General features: G+C 43.4%; 2 protein-coding genes across 2 annotated transcripts; both read right to left on the reverse strand.

Moving 5' to 3' along the window:
- Positions 1 to 2,166: 2,166 nt before the first annotated feature.
- On the reverse strand, positions 2,167 to 11,365 carry LOC135550262 (mitochondrial ornithine transporter 1-like). The gene is made up of 8 exons (XM_064980908.1): positions 11,331 to 11,365; positions 6,675 to 6,933; positions 6,379 to 6,492; positions 5,930 to 6,106; positions 4,611 to 4,768; positions 3,995 to 4,141; positions 3,285 to 3,855; positions 2,167 to 3,030 (listed from the first exon to the last, which is right to left on the reverse strand). Exons 2-6 carry the CDS (start codon positions 6,878 to 6,880, stop codon positions 4,017 to 4,019), a joined length of 780 nt encoding a protein of 259 aa, XP_064836980.1. The 5' UTR covers positions 6,881 to 6,933; positions 11,331 to 11,365; the 3' UTR covers positions 2,167 to 3,030; positions 3,285 to 3,855; positions 3,995 to 4,016.
- A 6,819-nt stretch (positions 11,366 to 18,184) lies between these two features.
- LOC135550266 (protein EOLA1-like) lies at positions 18,185 to 19,272 on the reverse strand. Its single transcript, XM_064980912.1, has 2 exons — positions 18,652 to 19,272; positions 18,185 to 18,521 (listed from the first exon to the last, which is right to left on the reverse strand). Exons 1-2 carry the CDS (start codon positions 18,908 to 18,910, stop codon positions 18,307 to 18,309), a joined length of 474 nt encoding a protein of 157 aa, XP_064836984.1. The 5' UTR covers positions 18,911 to 19,272; the 3' UTR covers positions 18,185 to 18,306.
- Between the last annotated feature and the right edge of the window lie 53 nt (positions 19,273 to 19,325).

Consider the following 19,325-nt stretch of genomic DNA (forward strand, 5'->3'; position numbering starts at 1 on the left):
TACTCCAGGTGGCTCTCCTTTACTTTCAGCATCAAGACATTACTGTTTAACGTGGACGAAACTATACACTAGTTCCTGTTAGTGTATTGTACAGTACAATGCAGGCATATGATGGTAAATAGCAGCAAAGCCAGGCTTCTTTTCCTACGAAGAGGCAGATAAATCAATTGTCTTTAGCCGCCTCCGTAAAATCCTTTCTTGCATGTCAACAGTCAATAGGTGACTGGGTGCATTAGCTGTCTATCAGTGACGGTATGTAATGCACAGTGCTTTTGCCAAGTGGTCAAAGTCGCATAGACAGTACCAATGACTGATGAAGGTCTGGACTCTGAAAGGTGACATCAGGGTAAAACCATTATATGCATAATCAAAACCCCACCACATGTCGACATTTTATAATAATAATTATAGTATACTTCATCAACTCTCTACCCAGATGAGAAAACAGGGCCGATAATACTGCAGTATCACACCAACATCTCCTTTTCATTGAATTGATTTTCTTTAATGCTGTGGTCAAATAAGCAGGAGCTTCTAGGGGGGTATAGCAGTGAATGCTGTGCAAAGGATTGGCTAATGCATCCCCTTTTGCTGAGAGAGAGAGAGAGAGAGAGAGAGAGAGAGAGAGAGAGAGCCACACAGAGAGTGTGAGAACAAGAAAGAGAAAGAGAGGAGTGTGAGAACAAGAGAGAGAGAAAGAGAGAGAGAGAGCTCCCTCTAGTGGAACCATTGTGCTCTGCGTCTACATTAACAACCTTACGCACAACAAAAATATAAACGTAGCGCCAAGTGTTGGTCCTATGTTTCATGAGCTGGATTTTTCCACATGCACTACATGCTTTTTTCTCTAAAACGTTGTGCACAAATTTGTTTACATCCCAGTTAGTGAGCATGTTAGCCTTTGTCAAGATAATCCATCCACCTGACAGGTGTGGCATATTAAGAAGCTGATTAAACAGCAAAATCATTACACAGGTGCATCTTGTGCTCGGGAACAATAAAAAGCCACTAAAATGTTCTGTTTTGTCACACAACACAATGCCACAGATGTCTCATGTTTTGAGGGAGTTTGCAAGTGTCATGATGACGGCAGGAATGTCCACCAGAGCTGTTGCCAGAGAATTCAATGTTCATTTCTCTACCGTAAGCCACCTCCAACTTAATTTTAAAGAATTTTGCAGTAGGTCCAACTTGCCTCACACCCGCAGCCCACGTGTAACCACGCCAACCCAGGACCTCTCCACATCTGGCTTCTTCACCTGCGGGATCATATTTTGTGGTGAAAAAAATGTGATTGGCTGGGCCTGCTCCCGTGCCCAGTTGTGAAATCCATAGATTAGGGCCTTATTTATTTATTTCAATTGACTGATTTCCTTATATGAACTGTTGCGTTTATATTTTTGTTTAGTATATATTCACGTGCTCAACAAAACTGTGTTTACTGAGTGTAACAAACATGCTTTCTTACTACAGTGTAAGAGTATTGTCTTTGATCTATCCCAAAGTTGAAACTTGGTGGACAGTTGATGTGAACCCACTGTACTTTGAATGCGCTGAGGTAAATGATGACATGTCCAGAGGGGTGTCGTACGAAGCAAGCTATATCGACTCAGGGTTTTCTAAAGCTAACCAACTTCAGTTAGCTTTACATTCCAGCTCAGGCATCATCCGTAGGCCTACTGCGACGGTGAATATTGCTCATCCGCCTGCCTCTTAACTTTAGCAGGCTTGTAACTGCACGTGCATGTCGCCCATGGCTAGTCAAACGCCAACCACTTTATTGAGACAAAACTTCAGCAGGCTATGGTATGAAATAGGCTTTTAGGAGTGCCATCTTTATTTTATGACTTATTGTTAACGCCGTCTTTGGTGTGCTTAGCAATGCACAAGCTCCTTCCTATCAATATTTGAGGTATTAAGTCACACAAACGTTTAAAATGCATTCTGACATCACCAAACGTGTACGTTATGTTTTTTTTTTTTACACAAAACAAACATTTGATTAATATTCAAAAGGCACTCGCACATCTGAACAAATTTTTGTGCAGGTGCATGGCAACAGATGAAAAAGGAAACCGCACACTGCTCTTGATAGTATCATAAGCTTATTATAGCTCACGTAAGCTCATTAAAGATCAGAGATAATATCAAGAGCAGTGTGCGGTTTCCTTTTTCAAACATTTGATTAATAAAATATTTAATCAGTCATCTTCCTCAAATGAAGGGGATGGGAATCTGCTTTCATTGGTCCTCAACTCGCGGCTCAGTCACTTCATTCAAGGTAAGTGGAGTTAGCCGTGAGTTCGCCTGCCCCTGAGCCTAACTCAGGTTAGCCTGAGTTAGGTTTCGCTGCCATAGGAATGTACCTGGCTAAAAGGTCAGCCACTTTCGTCTGACCGGTTATCCCGAAATGAACTCAGAGTTGACCAAAGTTACCTCGCTAACTCCTCAAACCTGCTTCGTAGGACTCCCCGCGTTCACACTGACAGCAAAGAAAATATCAGATGACCAGTTCATCTGCTGACCTGGGAGAAGAAAAAAAAGCTTGGAAAGGTATGAAGAATTTGAACAAATTCGATACAGTGTTCCCATTACCTTAACATCTCTTTACTTCGAGTTTGGATTAGATTCAGATGTTCAAAAGAACACATTGTTGTCCATTTCATACATACAGTAGCTTCTCCGTCATGATAAAGAAGGCATAACACTTGACTTGAGTGTAATATTCACAACGTACACCAAACATTAGGAACACCTTCCTAATATCGAGTTGCACCCCCTATTCCACTGGATCGGAATCAGTGGAATGGTATCAATAAAAATCTAACAGATGGTTTCCAGGTGTTTGATGCCATCCCATTATTATGAGTCGTTCTCCCCTCAACAGCCTCCGCTGCTCAGAACAGCCTCAATTCGTCAGGGCATGGACTCCGGTGTGGAAAGCATCAACATGGGCCAGGATGGGCCAACGCTTCCCAATCCCATAGTTGCCAAGTTGGCTTGGATGTCCTTTGGGTGGTGGACCATTCCCTGATACACATGGGAAACTGTCGAGTGTGAAAAACCCAGCAGCATTGCAGGTCTTGACACAAACCATTGCGCCTGGCACCTTCTACCATACCCCGTTCAAAGGCGCTTACATCTTTTGTCTTGCACATTCAACCTTTGAATGGAACACATACACAATCCACGTCTCAATTGTCTCAAGGCTTAAAAATCTTTCTTTAACCTTTAACCCCCCCCCCCTTTAACAAGTGACACCAATAAGGGCTCATAGCTCTCACCTGGATTCACCTGGTCAGTGTGTGTCATGGAAAGAGCAGATGTTCTTGAATGTTTTGTTCACTCAGTGTATATCTCATGTAGAAAAAGAGCAAACATAACAAAAAACAATGTTGTTGATCAGTGGTGTAGTCACATTCTGAGTGGCGCAACAGTCTAAGGCACTGCATCTCAGTGCTAGAGGCGTCACTACAGACCCTGGTTCAAATGCAGACTGTAATCACAACCGGCCGTAATAGGGAGTCCCACAGGGCGGCCAACAAATTGGCCCAATGTTGCCCGGGTTATGGTTTGGCCTGGGTAGGCCGTCATTGTAAATAAGATTTTGTTCTTAACAGACTTTCCTGGTTAAATAAAGGTTAAATAAAATTTAAAAATATGAAAGGCTTTTATGTACACATATATACAGTAAATACATGGGTATTTTTTATAATTGTGCTCCACTAGTTGACAACACATCCTGTCTGAAATAGTGTGATGCATGTCTCGGGCAAGTGGGTGGAATGTTGTTGGATTGCATGGAGTCCATTGATTGAATACTGACTCATCAGGTCCTGTGGCTGGACATTAAACCTATTGACCCAGCATAGAAAACATGGTCAAAACAAGATCAGAGGTTACCACAAATGTTGAATGTCAGTTTTTAAAACTTTCAGTCTTCTGGTTTATACTATAGATGTTGATGAATGTTGGGGAATTTGAATTCACAAACCTCTTGCTCCAGCCCTACAAACTCAGGCTGTAGATGTGTGGTTGATGAGGGTTCTTCTGGTCCACTCATAAGCCAGGAATAGAGCTCCGTTGGAGGGGAAGGCCCGCAGGACGGTAGGGGTTAGACCACAATACAGAGCAGGAACCCATGGAACAGGGACAATACATCATCAAGCACATGATGGGTGGATGCATAACAGCCCATACATGTGAAATCTAAAGGAGCTCAAACTGCCCGAGGCACTACAAGGAGATTGGTGGCACCTTAACTGGGGACGACGGCCTCATGGTAACGGCTGGAGCCGAATACGTGGAACGGTATCAAGTACATCAAACACATGCTTTCCATGTGCTTGATGCCATTCCATTCGCTCCATTCCAGACGTTATTACGAGCCTGCACTATGAGGGAGAATTCTAATCGTCTGTGAGCTATTGAGTTCATTCATTTCTGTTATCTGGAAAAGAAAGCTGCCAACATGAGTATATAAGCAAATGATAGGGTAAATAACGAAACCAGAAGTTTATTGATGAACACATTTGAGACAGAATGCCATGTAGTTTAGACGACTTGGGGAATAGAATCAGATTAGGAAAAATAACGTGGTATGTTCTCAACTTCTGTCCTCGTGATACAGAGCAGTGTTCTGATAAACCCAGCCTGCTTGCCTGACATAGATAGAACCTGGATTCTGGATTTGACTGAATCTATGGGGTACACTGCCAGACAAAAGGCGGCCCCACCAACTCCTCCACTGATCGATATAGGGGGCGCTCTTTTAATTTTTGGATAAAAAACTTTCCCGTTTTAAACAAGATATTTTGTCACGAAAAGATGCTCGACTCTGCATATAATTGACAGCTTTGGAAAGAAAACACTCTGACGTTTCCAAAACTGCAATGATATTATCTGTGAGTGCCACAGAACTTATGCTACAGGCGAAACCAAGATGAAATTTCAAACAGGAAATGGCCCAGATTCTGAAGGCACTGTGTTCCAATGTCTCCTTATATGGCTGTGAATGCGCCAGGAATGAGCCTACACTTTCTGTCGTTTCCCCAATGTGTCTGCAGCATTGTGACGTATTTGTAGGCATATCATTGGAAGATTGACCATAAGAGACTACATTTACCAGGTGTCCGCTTGTTGTCCTCCGTCAAAATTATTGCGCAATCTCCAACTGCGTCCACTTTTCCATTCAGTTCAGAGCAGAAAGGCAACTGCCACAAATGATTTATCATCAAATAGATATGTGAAAAACACCTTGAGGATTGATTCTAAACAACATTTGTCATGTTTCTGTCGATATTATGGAGTTAATTTTGAAAAAAGTTCAGCGTTGTAATGACTGAATTTTCAGGTTTTTTTCTTAGCCAAACGTGATGACCAAAACGGAGCGATTTCTCCTACACAAATAATATTTTTGGAAAAACTGAATATTTGCTATCTAACTGAGAGTCTCCTCATTGAAAACATCCGAAGTTCTTCAAAGGTAAATGATTTTATTTGAATGCTTTTCTTGATTTTGTGAAAATGTTGCCTGCTGAATGCTAGGCTAATGCTATGCTAGCTATCAATACCTCTTACACAAATGCTTGTGTAGCGATGGTTGAAAAGCATATTTTGAAAATCTGAGATGACAGTGTTGTTAACAAAAGGCTAAGCTTGTGAGTGAATATATTTATTTCATTTCATTTGTGATTTTCATGAATAGTTAACGTTGCGTTATGCTAATGAGCTTGAGGCTATGATTACGCTCCCGGATATGGGATTGCTCGATGCTAGAGGTTAACAGCGGAACAGCATCTACTAAAGACAAAAACAAATCATAAAATTAGTTGCGTAAAGCTATACCATAGACATCTATCTAATCTGGAATTTGCTGAATAGCTAAATGAGAAGTTGAATCCCTTCAGTGGAGTCATAAGGAATGGACTCACCCAACTCATCCGTGGACTGGCCAGTCTTTGTAAAGAGGGTTCTGCAGATCTCATAGCCCCCAATGAAGAGGAAGTATCCAGGCACCTCTCTGAGCCAGGTGCTGGTCATTCCCTGGAAGAGGCCTTGAGGACCATCTGTCTTCAATATGTCCCTCACCACCGACCAGGTGGAACTGGGAGAAGGAGAGCACCAGAATACAACCAAACACATCATCTATTATCACATCACACAACGTCTTACTTGTGCATTGTAAGATGTGCCTGATGTGCTTTCGAGTAGAACCCTAAGGTAATATGGTTTCCTGAGACATATTTCATTCACCAGTTTACCGTGTTTTTGCAAGATAAGCAAAAAGGGATGACCTGCCACCCATGTGTGTACTATTTGTGTTGAACGACAATGACAACATGATCCCGGTGTCCACAGAACAGTTGCGATGCTTACATGTGTGATGCAAGGGGGGTCTTTCCCACTATCCTCATCTCACGGTCTGTGGGACACAAAACAAGCGAGGACAAGACAGACGCCAGGGACCCAGACAGGGCATTTTGCATGTCACTGTGACAAAGACGTTATAGACAACGAGCGAGAGATTTACAGGAGAGCAAAGAGAAACCGCATCAAAACACAATAACAGACGAAGAGACTGCTTTGCATTTTTTAAGCCCTCAGCCAGACACATGGGGAATGGGGAGAGGGATGAGATGAGAGTGCTAAGACAGAGATCCTCTGTTGCCAACCTGATGTGAGACCCTTTCCCCAGCCCAAAGACTCTCCTGGTGAGCTGCTGGCAGGTCCCGTAGCAGGCGAAGAGCACAGCGTTCTCTGCCAAGTTGGCCAGTAGAGCAGGCACACTTCCCTGGTAGAGCCCCCGAAGCCCGTCGTGGCGGTATGCCATCAGGGAACAGTCCAGGCAGCCACGGTACAGGCTGGGGAACGTCTGCATCTTCACCTTGACCGCGTCGAAGGACTGACCGCTCAGCACACACGCAACACCCCCTATGTGAGAGGAGAGATTTCCAGGGTCACCATGAAGGACCTCAACCCTTTCTTCCACTCTTTTGTCATGTTCACGGTTTAAAAAAAAATCACATTCTGAATGACAGCCATCCTGTTCAGCTTTGTCCTTCACTAGACGTTTCCACTGAACAACAAAACAACCTTGTGTTGTACGTGTGTCAGTCAAGAGTCATCAAGGCTTAGGTAAATAAGGTAATTAAAGACGGATATGATGAGACATTTGGATTTTTCGGGCAAACTTTTTGTTGGATAATAAATAACCTACAAAAGAAGAACGTGTTCAACTACACTGTGCAGCGTATTTGGTGTAGTGCATGTGGGGAAAGGTGGGTTGCAGATGATATTCGCAAAACTCAATGGGAGGAGCTATTTAAAAAATGTATTATTAACCTTCAAGATTAAATCCAGGACATTGGCTTTCCAGGGAGCACTTTCAGGGCCCAAAGCATACCATTTCTTAAAGATAAGAATACTTCTAAGCAGCTAAATTCTTAAATTCTCAGAATTGTGACATGTTCCTATTAAGTGTAATAATGAGTTTTAACGTTGCTACTAAAATATGCATGCCTGTCACAACAGTAGTGTAACTTGCTATGGATAAGAGCATCTGCTAAATGTTAAAATGTAAAATCAAAATACCACAATGTTGCATAATGTTTATTACATTTACCGCTAAAGAAAGGCCACAAAAATACCAAAAATCGGTCATTTCCATAGAGGGAATAAATCAATTTAGTCCACACAGAACGTAAAAACGTAATTATTTATTTTTTAGATCAGAGGCATACAAAACAAATTGTGCAGGTGCAAAGAAAAACTCCTGCCTTGTCCAACAGATGTATTGTCACCACTGGTCAAGAGATGGAGAAATGTTAACATCTAAAATGTCATTCCACTTATCCAAATTAACAACAAAACAAAAAACATATGATGAAATTGGTTCTCATTCCTTTCAGCCATAACACATTGAAATGGATCACATTGAAATGGCATAACAGGCCACGGCAATGTTACCCGAATACCTGATTGTCAGACTGGACACCTACCTCAAGTCTATGGATTTTGTGTCTAGATACACATACAACTCCCTCAAACGCAAACTTACAATTCCTTGAAATGTAAAATAGAAAAATTAAATCTAAATCTATTTCAACAACCATATAGTAGCATACACATCACCATACAAGCATTGTATAGGGTATGAACCCTTATGCTATCACTGTGAATAGGTTTGTTCAGCTTTTCAAAAAAAGCAAAAGGGATCAAGACGAACACTGGAGAGCAAAATGTTAAAGACTCAAAATGACAGCCAGAAAGAAACTACAGTGAGAAACCAGTTTCAAAACCAATTTGATGTTTTCTTCTGGGACAGTTGAACTCGGTGTAAACCTACAGATGTGTGCTCTCATCTAAATGGCCAGTGTCTTAACAAACCACAATACACTTTTCTATTAGTAATCCTCATCTTCCTCATCGTCATCGTCTTCCACCTTATTCCGCCAATTTAGAGGCTCCTGCCCTGCCCAGTTTTCCTTTTCCTCCTTTGTAATCAGCCACATTATAGAAACAGTAAGCAAAGGTGTCTTAAATAAAAGTCGCATTTTCAATCCCTTGGAAAAATCACGTTTTGTAATATTCAGCTTTAAAACTTCTCTCCACCCCATGGCAAAAATTTGTAGAAATGCATGAAAATATTATGAAGAAAAGAAATGCAACATTGGAGGGCACAGGCCCACCCGCTTGGGAGCCAGGCCAGGCCAATCAGAATGAGTTGTTCCCCACAAAACTTCTTTATTACAGACAGAAATCCCCCCCCCAACAATCCCGCAGGTGAAGCAGACAGATGTGGAGGTCCTGTGTTCTGGCTGTGTTCTGCGGATGTGAGGCCAGTTGGACGTACTGCCAAATGATCTAAAATGACGCTGGAGGCAGCTTATGGTAAAGAAATGAATATTGAATTCTCTGGCAACAGTTCTGGTGGACATTTCTGCAGTCAGCGTGCCAATTGCATGCTCCCTCAAAAGTTGAGACATCTGTGACATTGTGTTGTGTGGCAAAACAGCACATTTTAGATTGGCCTTATTATCCCCAGCACAAGGTGTCTCTGTTTAATGATCACGCTGTTTAATCAGCTTCTTGATATGCCACACCTGTCAGGTGGATGGATTATTTTGACAAAATATTAAATGCTCACTAACAGGGATGTAAAACAAATTTGTGCAAAACATTTGAGAAATAAGCTTTGTACGTATGGAACATTTCTGGTATCTTTTATTTCACCTCATGAAACATGGGACTAGCACTGAAACATTTATATATTTGTTCAGTGTAGTTTTACAAACAGCCAAATTATCTCCACTCCCTGCAATTCTACGCATTTTGCCATGAACTTTACTTTAAAACTGACATTTTCTCCGCTGTCAAGAGAGGGACCACTAAAATGTTTGCCCCGTGAGGTAGGGGGGTCCCCAAACCAAATCTTGCGCTTAGGGCCCGCAAAAACATAGGGCCGAATCTGGAATTGTCTATAATAAATCAGCATTGCCCGGAGAGCTCCGAGACAGGATTGTGTCGAGGCACAGATCTGGGGAAGGGTACCAAAAAAATGGCTGCAGGAGTGAAGGTCCCCAAGAACACGGTGACCACCATTATTATTAAACAGAAGAAGATTGGAACCACCAAGACTTTATCCTAGAGGTCGCTGCCAGGCCTAACTGAGCAATCAGGGGAGAAGGACCTTGGTAAGAAGTGCCCAAGAACCTAATGGTTACTCTGACAGAGCTCCAGAGATCCTCTGTGGAGATGGGAGAACCTTCCAGAAGAACAACCATTTATGCAGTCCTCCATCAATCAGGCCTTTATAGTGAGTGTCCAGACGGAAGCCACTCCTCAGTAAAAAAGCCAGATCAAACATCTCTGGAGAAACCTGAAAATAGCTGTGCTACAACGCTCCCCCACCCAACCTGAGAGGTTGAGAAGATCTGCAGAAACTCCCCAAATACAGTTGCACCAAGTTTGTAGCATCATACTCCAGGCTTTAATCGGTGCCCAAAAAATGTTTCAACAAAGTACTGAGTAAAGGGTATGAATACTTATTTAAATGTCATATTAAAAAGTTTTTTTTGAGAGCGATTTGCACACAAAAATACGTTTTTTTGCTTTGTCATAATGGGGAATTGTGTGTATCCATTTTAGAATATGGCTGTAATGTTTTAAAATGTGAGAAAAAGATCAAGGGGTCTGAATACTTTCCAAACGCACTGTATCAGATTTTTATATAACTTTAGGTAGTATAGCTTTCTAAATTAATTAATTGGAGACATTTAGTTGTATGATCCACCACCAAAACACAGATTAATTTGAAGAAACTATTTTTAGTGAATGTTGGTGATGCAACTCCTCATTGTCCCACTTGCAGATTGAAGAGAATTCCTCACCAGGAAAGATTAAATCCTCCATTTTGTGAATTGTATTCTCATGAAAGAAACTGTACTTTAAATTTAACAGCTTCTTGTGTTTTTCCCCCGCCACAAATAGATCTATTAGGCATATTTTAACACAAAATTCTAAGTGCGCGCTTGTATGGGGACTAGGCTATTTGATGCGGTATGGAGAAGGGTGGATCTGCTATAGGAGTACATTGAATAAAATGGCCTCTGTTCCACTGCTAGGGAACAAAGCCACACAGCCTCGGATTACAAACGTCACGGGAGCAATGTCAACGCATTACCTACGTTCTGATATCAAACGTTTGAGATTGAGATATATATATATATATATATATATATATATATCAAACGTTTCATTTCCAAAAGCGGACATTACGTCAGTTTGTCAAAGTTCCCCAAGCACCGCCCGGCAGAGCCGTCAGTAACAAAAGGCTGCACAAGCCAGTCATGACTTGTGCACGTTTTATCGATGGTAAAACCGAGTCAAACACTGCAAACCGAAACGCAAAAGAAAAAAAATGAAATGTATCGAGGGAACTAAAGTGCAACTGAGATTTAAACGAAATGGTGTCGTTTCATGAGATTGTCAGACTTTAAAAAACATTTGATGGCCGATTGTTTCTTAAATGGCTTAAATAGCCACCCATTTGAATGATTTAAATATCCAATAATTAACAGTCTAAAAAATATATCATATTTAATGGAACAAATTACAAAGGCTTTTCAACCTACAAATATCCCGATAATCTACCCCCCAAAAAACAGAAATTAGGCCACTAGCTAATTAATTCAACTGTTTATGAATAGAGCATATGAACACAGTGTAAAGAATGAGAAACATTATCCAAAACTCCATTTCTTATAGGCTGCCAATATATTACAAAACTTTCAATTTTTTGCTTTCAATAGGATTTGTGGTCTGCCTACCTGTGTCGCTTGTTTGAACGCAGTCAGTCACACGATCCCACGTCGGTTCAGGCTTTAATAGGGGCGTACACAACCTCGCGCTAGCTCACTGCGAGACTGGTCTGATTGGATTGTCGATTTGAAATATCCTCCTCTAGTATGGATTGGTTTAATTAATATCAATTTGGAGAGCACATACAGTAGGCAATTTATACTGTATATAGCTGACATTCCAACTTCAATTGGACCAACACTCTAAGCGTCATGCCAAAACCATGAGTTTGTTACAACAATGTGCAACATATTTTCTTCGGTAATCGAATAGTCTACACAAATAGGGTTATTTATCATGTGCAAAAAATGTAGCCTGTCGACATTTTGTTGGTGGTAAATTAAATACGCCATATGAGCTTTATTTAATTAGCCTAATTGAAGACTACCACACACTTTAGGCTTATATCATAAAGGGAAAAGTAGGAAGAGAAAATGATGAGACTGGAACATTCTGTTGGTGACTTGTTTTGAATAGCAGGCTAATGATTGCTTTTGCAATGGTTACAGTTAGCAACTGTCACTGATTCCTTCCCCAATCACACTTTGTTGAATGTGCGATTTCCAACTTGTTGTGTAATGTTTATGTCCAATGGCCGGTGAGCACCGATATGTTTTATCTATAATTTCTCTTCATACAACGAGGATTAAAAAGGATTTGCCAGTAGATTGTCAACTTGATTCATGATGATGACTGCAACTAAGATTTTGAAAGTATGATGTTGACATGATCAGTCCATTCAAAGCTACTGTACATATAACATAATTTGATGTCATCTTCTCTGTGGCTAATGACCTTGAGCCTTCTTGGATGGGCACTTCTAATGTAACTTTATGGCAGCACCAAAGGGGCTAGAATTTTCTAGCTCTACCCTTAGACTTGGCGGTGATGTAGACTCCCCATGAGTGACAGTACACTGAAACAATCACGGTGCAACACTCTGTATTTCCTGCTGGCTTACCCACCACCACAGAAAGCACTGAGCTCGGCCGAAATATCTGCATTTTGGAGCTGCCTTACTCAAGAAAACAAAAGTGACCATGTTTGTATGTGGCTATATTAACTAAGTTATATACACTGCTCAAAGAAATAAAGGGAACACTAAAATAACACATCATAGATCTGAATGAATGAAATATTCTTATTAAATACTTTTCTTTACATAGTTGAATGTGCTGACATCAAAAACAAACAAAAATGATCAATGGAAATCAAATTTATCAACACATGGAGGTCTGGATTTGGAGTCACACTCAAAATTAAAGTGGAAAACCACACTACAGGCTGATCCAACTGATGTAATGTCCTTAAAACAAGTCAAAATGAGGCTCAGTAGTGTGTGTGGCCTCCACATGCCTGTATGACCTCCCTACAACGCCTGGGCATGCTCCTGATGAGGTGGCGGATGGTCTCCTGAGGGATCTCCACCCAGACCTGGACGAAAGCATCCGCCAACTCCAGGACAGTCTGTGGTGCAACGTGGCATTGGTGGATGGAGCGAGACATGATGTCCCAGATGTACTCAATTGGATTCAGGTCTGGGGAACGGGCGGGCCAGTCCATAGCATCAATGCCTTCCTCTTGCATGAACTGCTGACACACTCCAGCCACATGAGGTCTAGCATTGTATTGCTTTAGGAGGAACCCAGGGCCAACCGCACCAGCATATGGTCTCCCAAGGTGTCTGAGGATCTCATCTCGGTACCTAATGGCAGTCAGGCTACCTCTGGCGAGCACATGGAGGGCTGTGCAGCCCCCCAAAGAAATGCCACCCCACACCATGACTGACCCACCGCCAAACCGGTCATGCTGGAGGATGTTGCAGGCAGCAGAACGTTCTCCACGGCATCTCCAGACTGTCACGTCTGTCACATGTGCTCAGTGTGAACCTGCTATCATCTGTGAAGAGCACAGGGCACCAGTGGCAAATTTGCCAATCTTGGTGTTCTCTGGCAAATGCCAAACGTCCTGCACGGTGTTGGGCTGTAAGCACAACCCCCACCTGTGGACGTCGGGCCCTCATGGAGTCTGTTTCTGACCGTTTGAGCAGACACATGCACATTTGTGGCCTGCTGGAGGTCATTTTGCAGGGCTCTGGCAGTGCTCCTCTTGCTCCTCCTTGCACAAAGGCGGAGGTAGCGGTCCTGCTGCTGGGTTGTTGCCCTCCTACGGCCTCCTCCACGTCTCCTGATGTACTGGCCTGTCTCCTGGTAGCGCCTCCATGCTCTGAACACTACGCTGACAGACACAGCAAACCTTCTTGCCACAGCTCGCATTGATATGCCATCCTGGATGAGCTGCACTACCTGAGCCACTTGTGTGGGTTGTAGACTCCGTCTCATGCTACCACTAGAGTGAAAGCACCGCCAGCATTCAAAAGTGACCAAAACATCAGCCAGGAAGCATAGGAACTGAGAAGTGGTTTGTGGTCACCACCTACAGAACCACTCCTTTATTGGGGGTGTCTTGCTAATTGCCTATAATTTCCACCTGTTGTCTATTCCATTTGCACAACAGCATGTGAAATTTATTGTCAATCAGTGTTGCTTCCTAAGTGGACAGTTTGATTTCACAGATGTGTGATTGACTTGGAGTTACATTGTGTTGTTTAAGTGTTCCCTTTATTTTTTTGAACAGTGTATTTGGCCTGGTGAAGGGGTTTTATGCGCTGACTAAATGGAAGCTGATATGAGTTGTTTTTACTTTGCTGGACTCGGGAAGAAATTATGAGTCCTCACTGTCCAAGACCGAGTCAAAACCGCAATCAATATTGTTATGTATGGTATAACGTACTGAACGCTATGGTTTACGACACTGTGTGCTGTAAGAATGAGTGGCACATCATTAAACGAGAGAGTGATGTACAATGTGAAACTGTGCAGATGTGCGTTCTTTGACAGCGAAGCCAGATATAACATTGGTGACGAAGATGGCTGAATTCAGTTTACCACCACCAGCACCATTCCTCACCTTGCCTGGCAAACCTCCAATCCCGTGGAATAACTGGCTTCAAAGTTAAGACTTATCTCGAAGCTATGGACTGTTCTACTATCTCCAACAAGCGGAGGACAGCACTGCTCAGTCACTGCCTCGGCAGAGGATTATCAGAGCGTTTGGATTGGCTCCTACATTCACCGCTGCAGTCAGCGTCCTAAAGAACCACTTCGCCGCGAAAGAGCGAGTGGTCCTCCAACGCTGCCGGCTACGGAAAAGACACCAACGCCCGGGTGAGTCCATTCAAAGCTATGTTGCTAATCTGAGGATTTAGGCTAGCTCTTGTAACTATGGGACACTTCAGGAGGAGATCATCAGGGATCAGCTGATAGACGGGACATTATGTGAAAAGACAAGGGAGAAGCTACTTTTGGAATCAGATAATTTATAACTTGATGGAGCTATTAAAATAGCGGCTTTGGAACGCTCTACTATGCTAACAAACAGCTCTGCAGCATGCACTCGGCCCCCAGCCATTCTCACAGCAACTTCACGCGCACTACAACGATCACTCACTGCGCATGCCCTCCCACGTGGATAGCTGCATGGACACAGACATGCCTGTGCAGCATGCACAGACAAACAAACAGAAATATTTGTGGCAACTGTGGGGCTAGCTCTCACAATTCAAGGGCGTCAAACTGCCCAGCCTGTGGGAAAATATGCAAAAACTGTTCAAAATACAATCACTTTGTGGGCTATACCCAGCCTTGTCTCAGGATGGTAAGTTGGTGGTTGAAGATATCCCTCTAGTGGTGTGGGGGCTGTGCTTTGGCAAAGTGGGTGGGGTTATATCCTTCCTGTTTGGCCCTGTCCGGGGGTGTCCTCGGATGGGGCCACAGTGTCTCCTGACCCCTCCTGTCTCAGCCTCCAGTATTTATGCTGCAGTAGTTTGTGTCGGGGGGCTAGGGTCAGTTTGTTATATCTGGAGTACTTCTCCTGTCCTATTCGGTGTCCTGTGTGAATTTAAGTGTGCTCTCTCTAATTCTCTCCTTCTTTCTTTCTTTCTCTCTCTCGGAGGACCTGAGCCCTAGGACCATGCCCCAGGACTATCTGACATGACTCCTTGCTGTCCCCAGTCCACCTGGCCGTGCTGCTGCTCCAGTTTCAACTGTTCTGCCTTATTATTATTCAACCATACTGGTCATTTATGAACATTTGAACATCTTGGCCATGTTCTGTTATAATCTCCACCCGGCACAGCCAGAAGAGGACTGGCCACCCCACATAGCCTGGTTCCTCTCTAGGTTTCTTCCTAGGTTTTGGCCTTTCTAGGGAGTTTTTCCTAGCCACCATGCTTCTACACCTGCATTGCTTGCTGTTTGGGGATTTAGGCTGGGTTTCTGTACAGCACTTTGAGATATCAGCTGATGTACGAAGGGCTATATAAATACATTTGATTTGATCTTATAAATAATCTACGTTCCCCTTCAATCAGCCGTCTCATTGGAGGAGCTGAAGCAAGCACCGGAACAGGATCCCACGCTGTCTACCCTGCGCACCTACATACGCACTGGAAGGCCAGCACGTGTGTCAGAAGAGCTGGAGACTTTCGCCAGTGTGAAGCACAAACTGTCTTGCTGGGAAGAAGTCTGTCTCTCGAGGGTTTTGCACTGTGGTCCTGAGTGGTCTGCATGCGCGTGTTCTATCAATGGTGCACGAGGCTCAATTGGGTGAAGGTCAATCAGCGATGTCGAGACCTTGTGTGGTGACCAGAAGTGGTTCCTGTCGGAACTGTCACAGCACAGGCCATGGACATCCTAGACAGCCTGGTCACAAGCTGGGGCCTACCACTCTCCTTCACCACGGACAATGGGCCCCAGCTAACCTCAGGGGAACTCAACAATCTCAGTAACAAGGTAATCAAAACACATCCCCACGGCCTACTACAACCCACAAGCTAACAGAGGGGTGGAAGGCTTCAACCAAACGCTGAAGAACAGCACCAGAGCGGACCTGGTCCAGGGGTGCACATTCCAAACTGCTTTGAAACAAACGCTTAATGCACTACAGAGCAAGAAAACACACAACACAGGTCTCCCCGGCATCTCTCTTGCTAGGTTGTGAGATGGAACTGCCAGTGGACAGACTCAGAACACAGAGAGTAGCAGTTCGTGCTGTTCGTCATACCGTACGTTGTTATGGTTTACGAGGTGTGCTGCTTTACGGATGAACGGGTTGTCCGAATGAGTGGTGCGTCATTAAACTAGAGAGTGATGTACAATGTGAAAATGCGCAGATGTGCGTTCTCTGACGGCGAAGCTTGATATAACAAATATGTGGTCTCGAGTTCTACAACACTGCAAGACGCACATTCTACTTGCCCATTCACCCATTGTTTCTATATAGTGAAATAAATTAATCATTCTCGTGTTGCCTTTTATTTTTCAACAAAAGAATGGCCTAGAATGTTTGATTCCTTCCATTTATAACAATCTGAATTGTGATTTTAACAATAGAATAAGAATATTTTCATTGAAATCACAATTCTAAAGCTTGGCGGGTAATTTTGCTCCTTAACGCCATGCATATAGGGCTTGATGTCTAGGTTGCATATTCATTTTGAAAGTATGTGACATTTCGGTTTCCAAAGTTTCCACGCAAAAGAAACATGCAGAAAGTTGGCGTTCTCGTTTCTCTCCCTGGGCTGGTATACACTCTGGGCTGGTATACACTCTGAGCTGGTATACACTCTGAGCTGGTATACACTCTGAGCTGGTATACACTCTGAGCTGGTATACACTCTGAGCTGGTATACACTTTGGAGTCGAGGACTAAAAGAGGAAGAGAGTGCATTCCAGATTCAGTCTCAGAAAAACATTTCCAAGAAACCTTAAGATACCGTTCAGACTCAAAAATGAACCCGGTGGATGCCCATTTTTATTACATTTCATTCTCAAAACAACTGTGGACCATTGTAGAGAGAGAAATGACAGAATCTATGAAAATGGGGCCAGACGGAAATGCAAGCACTGAGAAGACGAGGAGCTATTCACACGGGAGGTAAAAGTACTGAACCATCCAAAAATCTGCGAAACGTCTAGCATGACGAGTTTTCTACGCCAACTCAACACCTAATGGATTTAAGAGCTTTCCCTGGTATCGAGGTTGACTTTCACTGAGCACCTTCATGGCTTGGGAAGACCATGCATGGACGTCAAAGGCACGTTTCGTGAATATCAAATTGTGTTACGGTCGTCTCCGATTCGGACGTGTGATTTCTTGACACCGACTTTTTATTCTGTTATGCACTACCACTCCAATCCCGACCAAGCATCCAAACACCTCCTGTCACGAATGAAGAGATGTGTGCAGGTCAAAGGCATTGGGAGGGAGAAATCAGGTAACAGCAATGAGACCAGCGCTGGTCACCAGCATAGCCCAAGCGTTGCAGATACAGGCAATGGGACTCGGACCGGGCTGAACTGCAGAGCTCCACTCCCAAGAACTTCAGCCATATCGTTGGCACCAGACCCTTTGCACTTCAGGCCAGGAGGCTGAAGAACACAGCAACAGCAGCCCAAGCACTGGTTGACTACCCAGTTCTTAAAGAGGAATGCCCGAGCAGCTTGTCTAGCCCAGCTCCAGACCTACATGACCACCACCTGGATATCCTTCGGTCTTCCATTAGTGATGGCAGGCATGGCACCCTTAACCTCTTTTACCTCCTCCCTGCCACAGGGATTCACCTCCCACAGTTCTCCAATGATTCAGACCTCCCATTCTCCCTGCAAACAGATCTAGATTCATAATAAATGCCTATGGCAACAAAGTTATGGTGTCTATATGAATTTTAGACATGCAGGATATACAATAACCTTGACAATACTTTGGTCCGTTGGTCATTTATTGCACCTTAAAGCGAAAGCGAGTAGTCTACAAATATATTGCCTCCCGAACTTGATAGATGATCCTGTCAGTACAAAATGAGTATACATTATTTTATTACAACTACGCAGATGGCAGTAATTGCACTGGGATATCTACTGTCCATATGTCTTTGTGACCTCTGGCATAAAGGGGTTCCTTGAGCCAGCGTGGGTTTGACAGTTGTGTGAGGTGTTTCTCTGTGAGCCCAGTGTGCACTGCTGCCTTCTCCAGCTCCCTCAGATCCTTCTCTGGCACATTGTCAGAGCAGCACCAGGTCTCCCCCACTTCCACCAAGCCTAAAAACAAGACATGACGGGGGTTGGAGATTCATCAACTTTACAATTGAAAATCGAGTTTAAAACAAACATGGGATGTGCTGCGTTTAAGTCCTCACTACTTGCTCAATCATGCAAAAGTCTGTTTTACCTGCTACGACTCCACGGCCAAATCTGTCTCCGGATGCTAGAAGTTCCTCTATTTGCATGTGGCTCATTCCCAGTGTATGGGTGAGGATGTCTCTCCACTGGTCGGCCTCCCAGTCCTTCTGCGCAATATGAATAGCTAGAGTGCAGTTTTCCATTGTGGATAGCAGAGGGCGCCAACGTGTCTCAATACTTTTTACACCGTCCAGTACTAATCCTGCATACGGCTGCTTGAATGATAGGCAACCCACTTGTAATGTCATCGTCACTCCACGTCGTGAATACGTTGCAACCAGGTGCTATGCTACTCTATCACTCTAAACCAATCCTAAAATAATGATCTAGTAAGAATAAAGAGCACACATCATCACGCAATCAATCAACGCCTTTGTAGTCTCTGTGACGCGTCAAATCTGGCTGGCTACATGTATCCGACTGTAATTATAAAAGGAGCAATGGTTGACTTGTATTTATATAGACCACCTCGTTACAACAAATGCAATTTACTCGGCAATTCCTCGACGCACCGTAAACGTAATTTTTTACATTAGCCACAATATTTTTCAACTACTCTCCCAAACCTTACGCACTTCCTGTTTGTCCTGTTAACAAGCACGTCTTGATAAGAAGGTAATGGGAGTTCCAAAATGTTTAAAATAGGCGCATAGTGCCATCTAG

This window comes from Oncorhynchus masou, chromosome 12, assembly GCF_036934945.1.
Source record: "Oncorhynchus masou masou isolate Uvic2021 chromosome 12, UVic_Omas_1.1, whole genome shotgun sequence".
Classification (NCBI taxonomy): domain Eukaryota; kingdom Metazoa; phylum Chordata; class Actinopteri; order Salmoniformes; family Salmonidae; genus Oncorhynchus; species Oncorhynchus masou.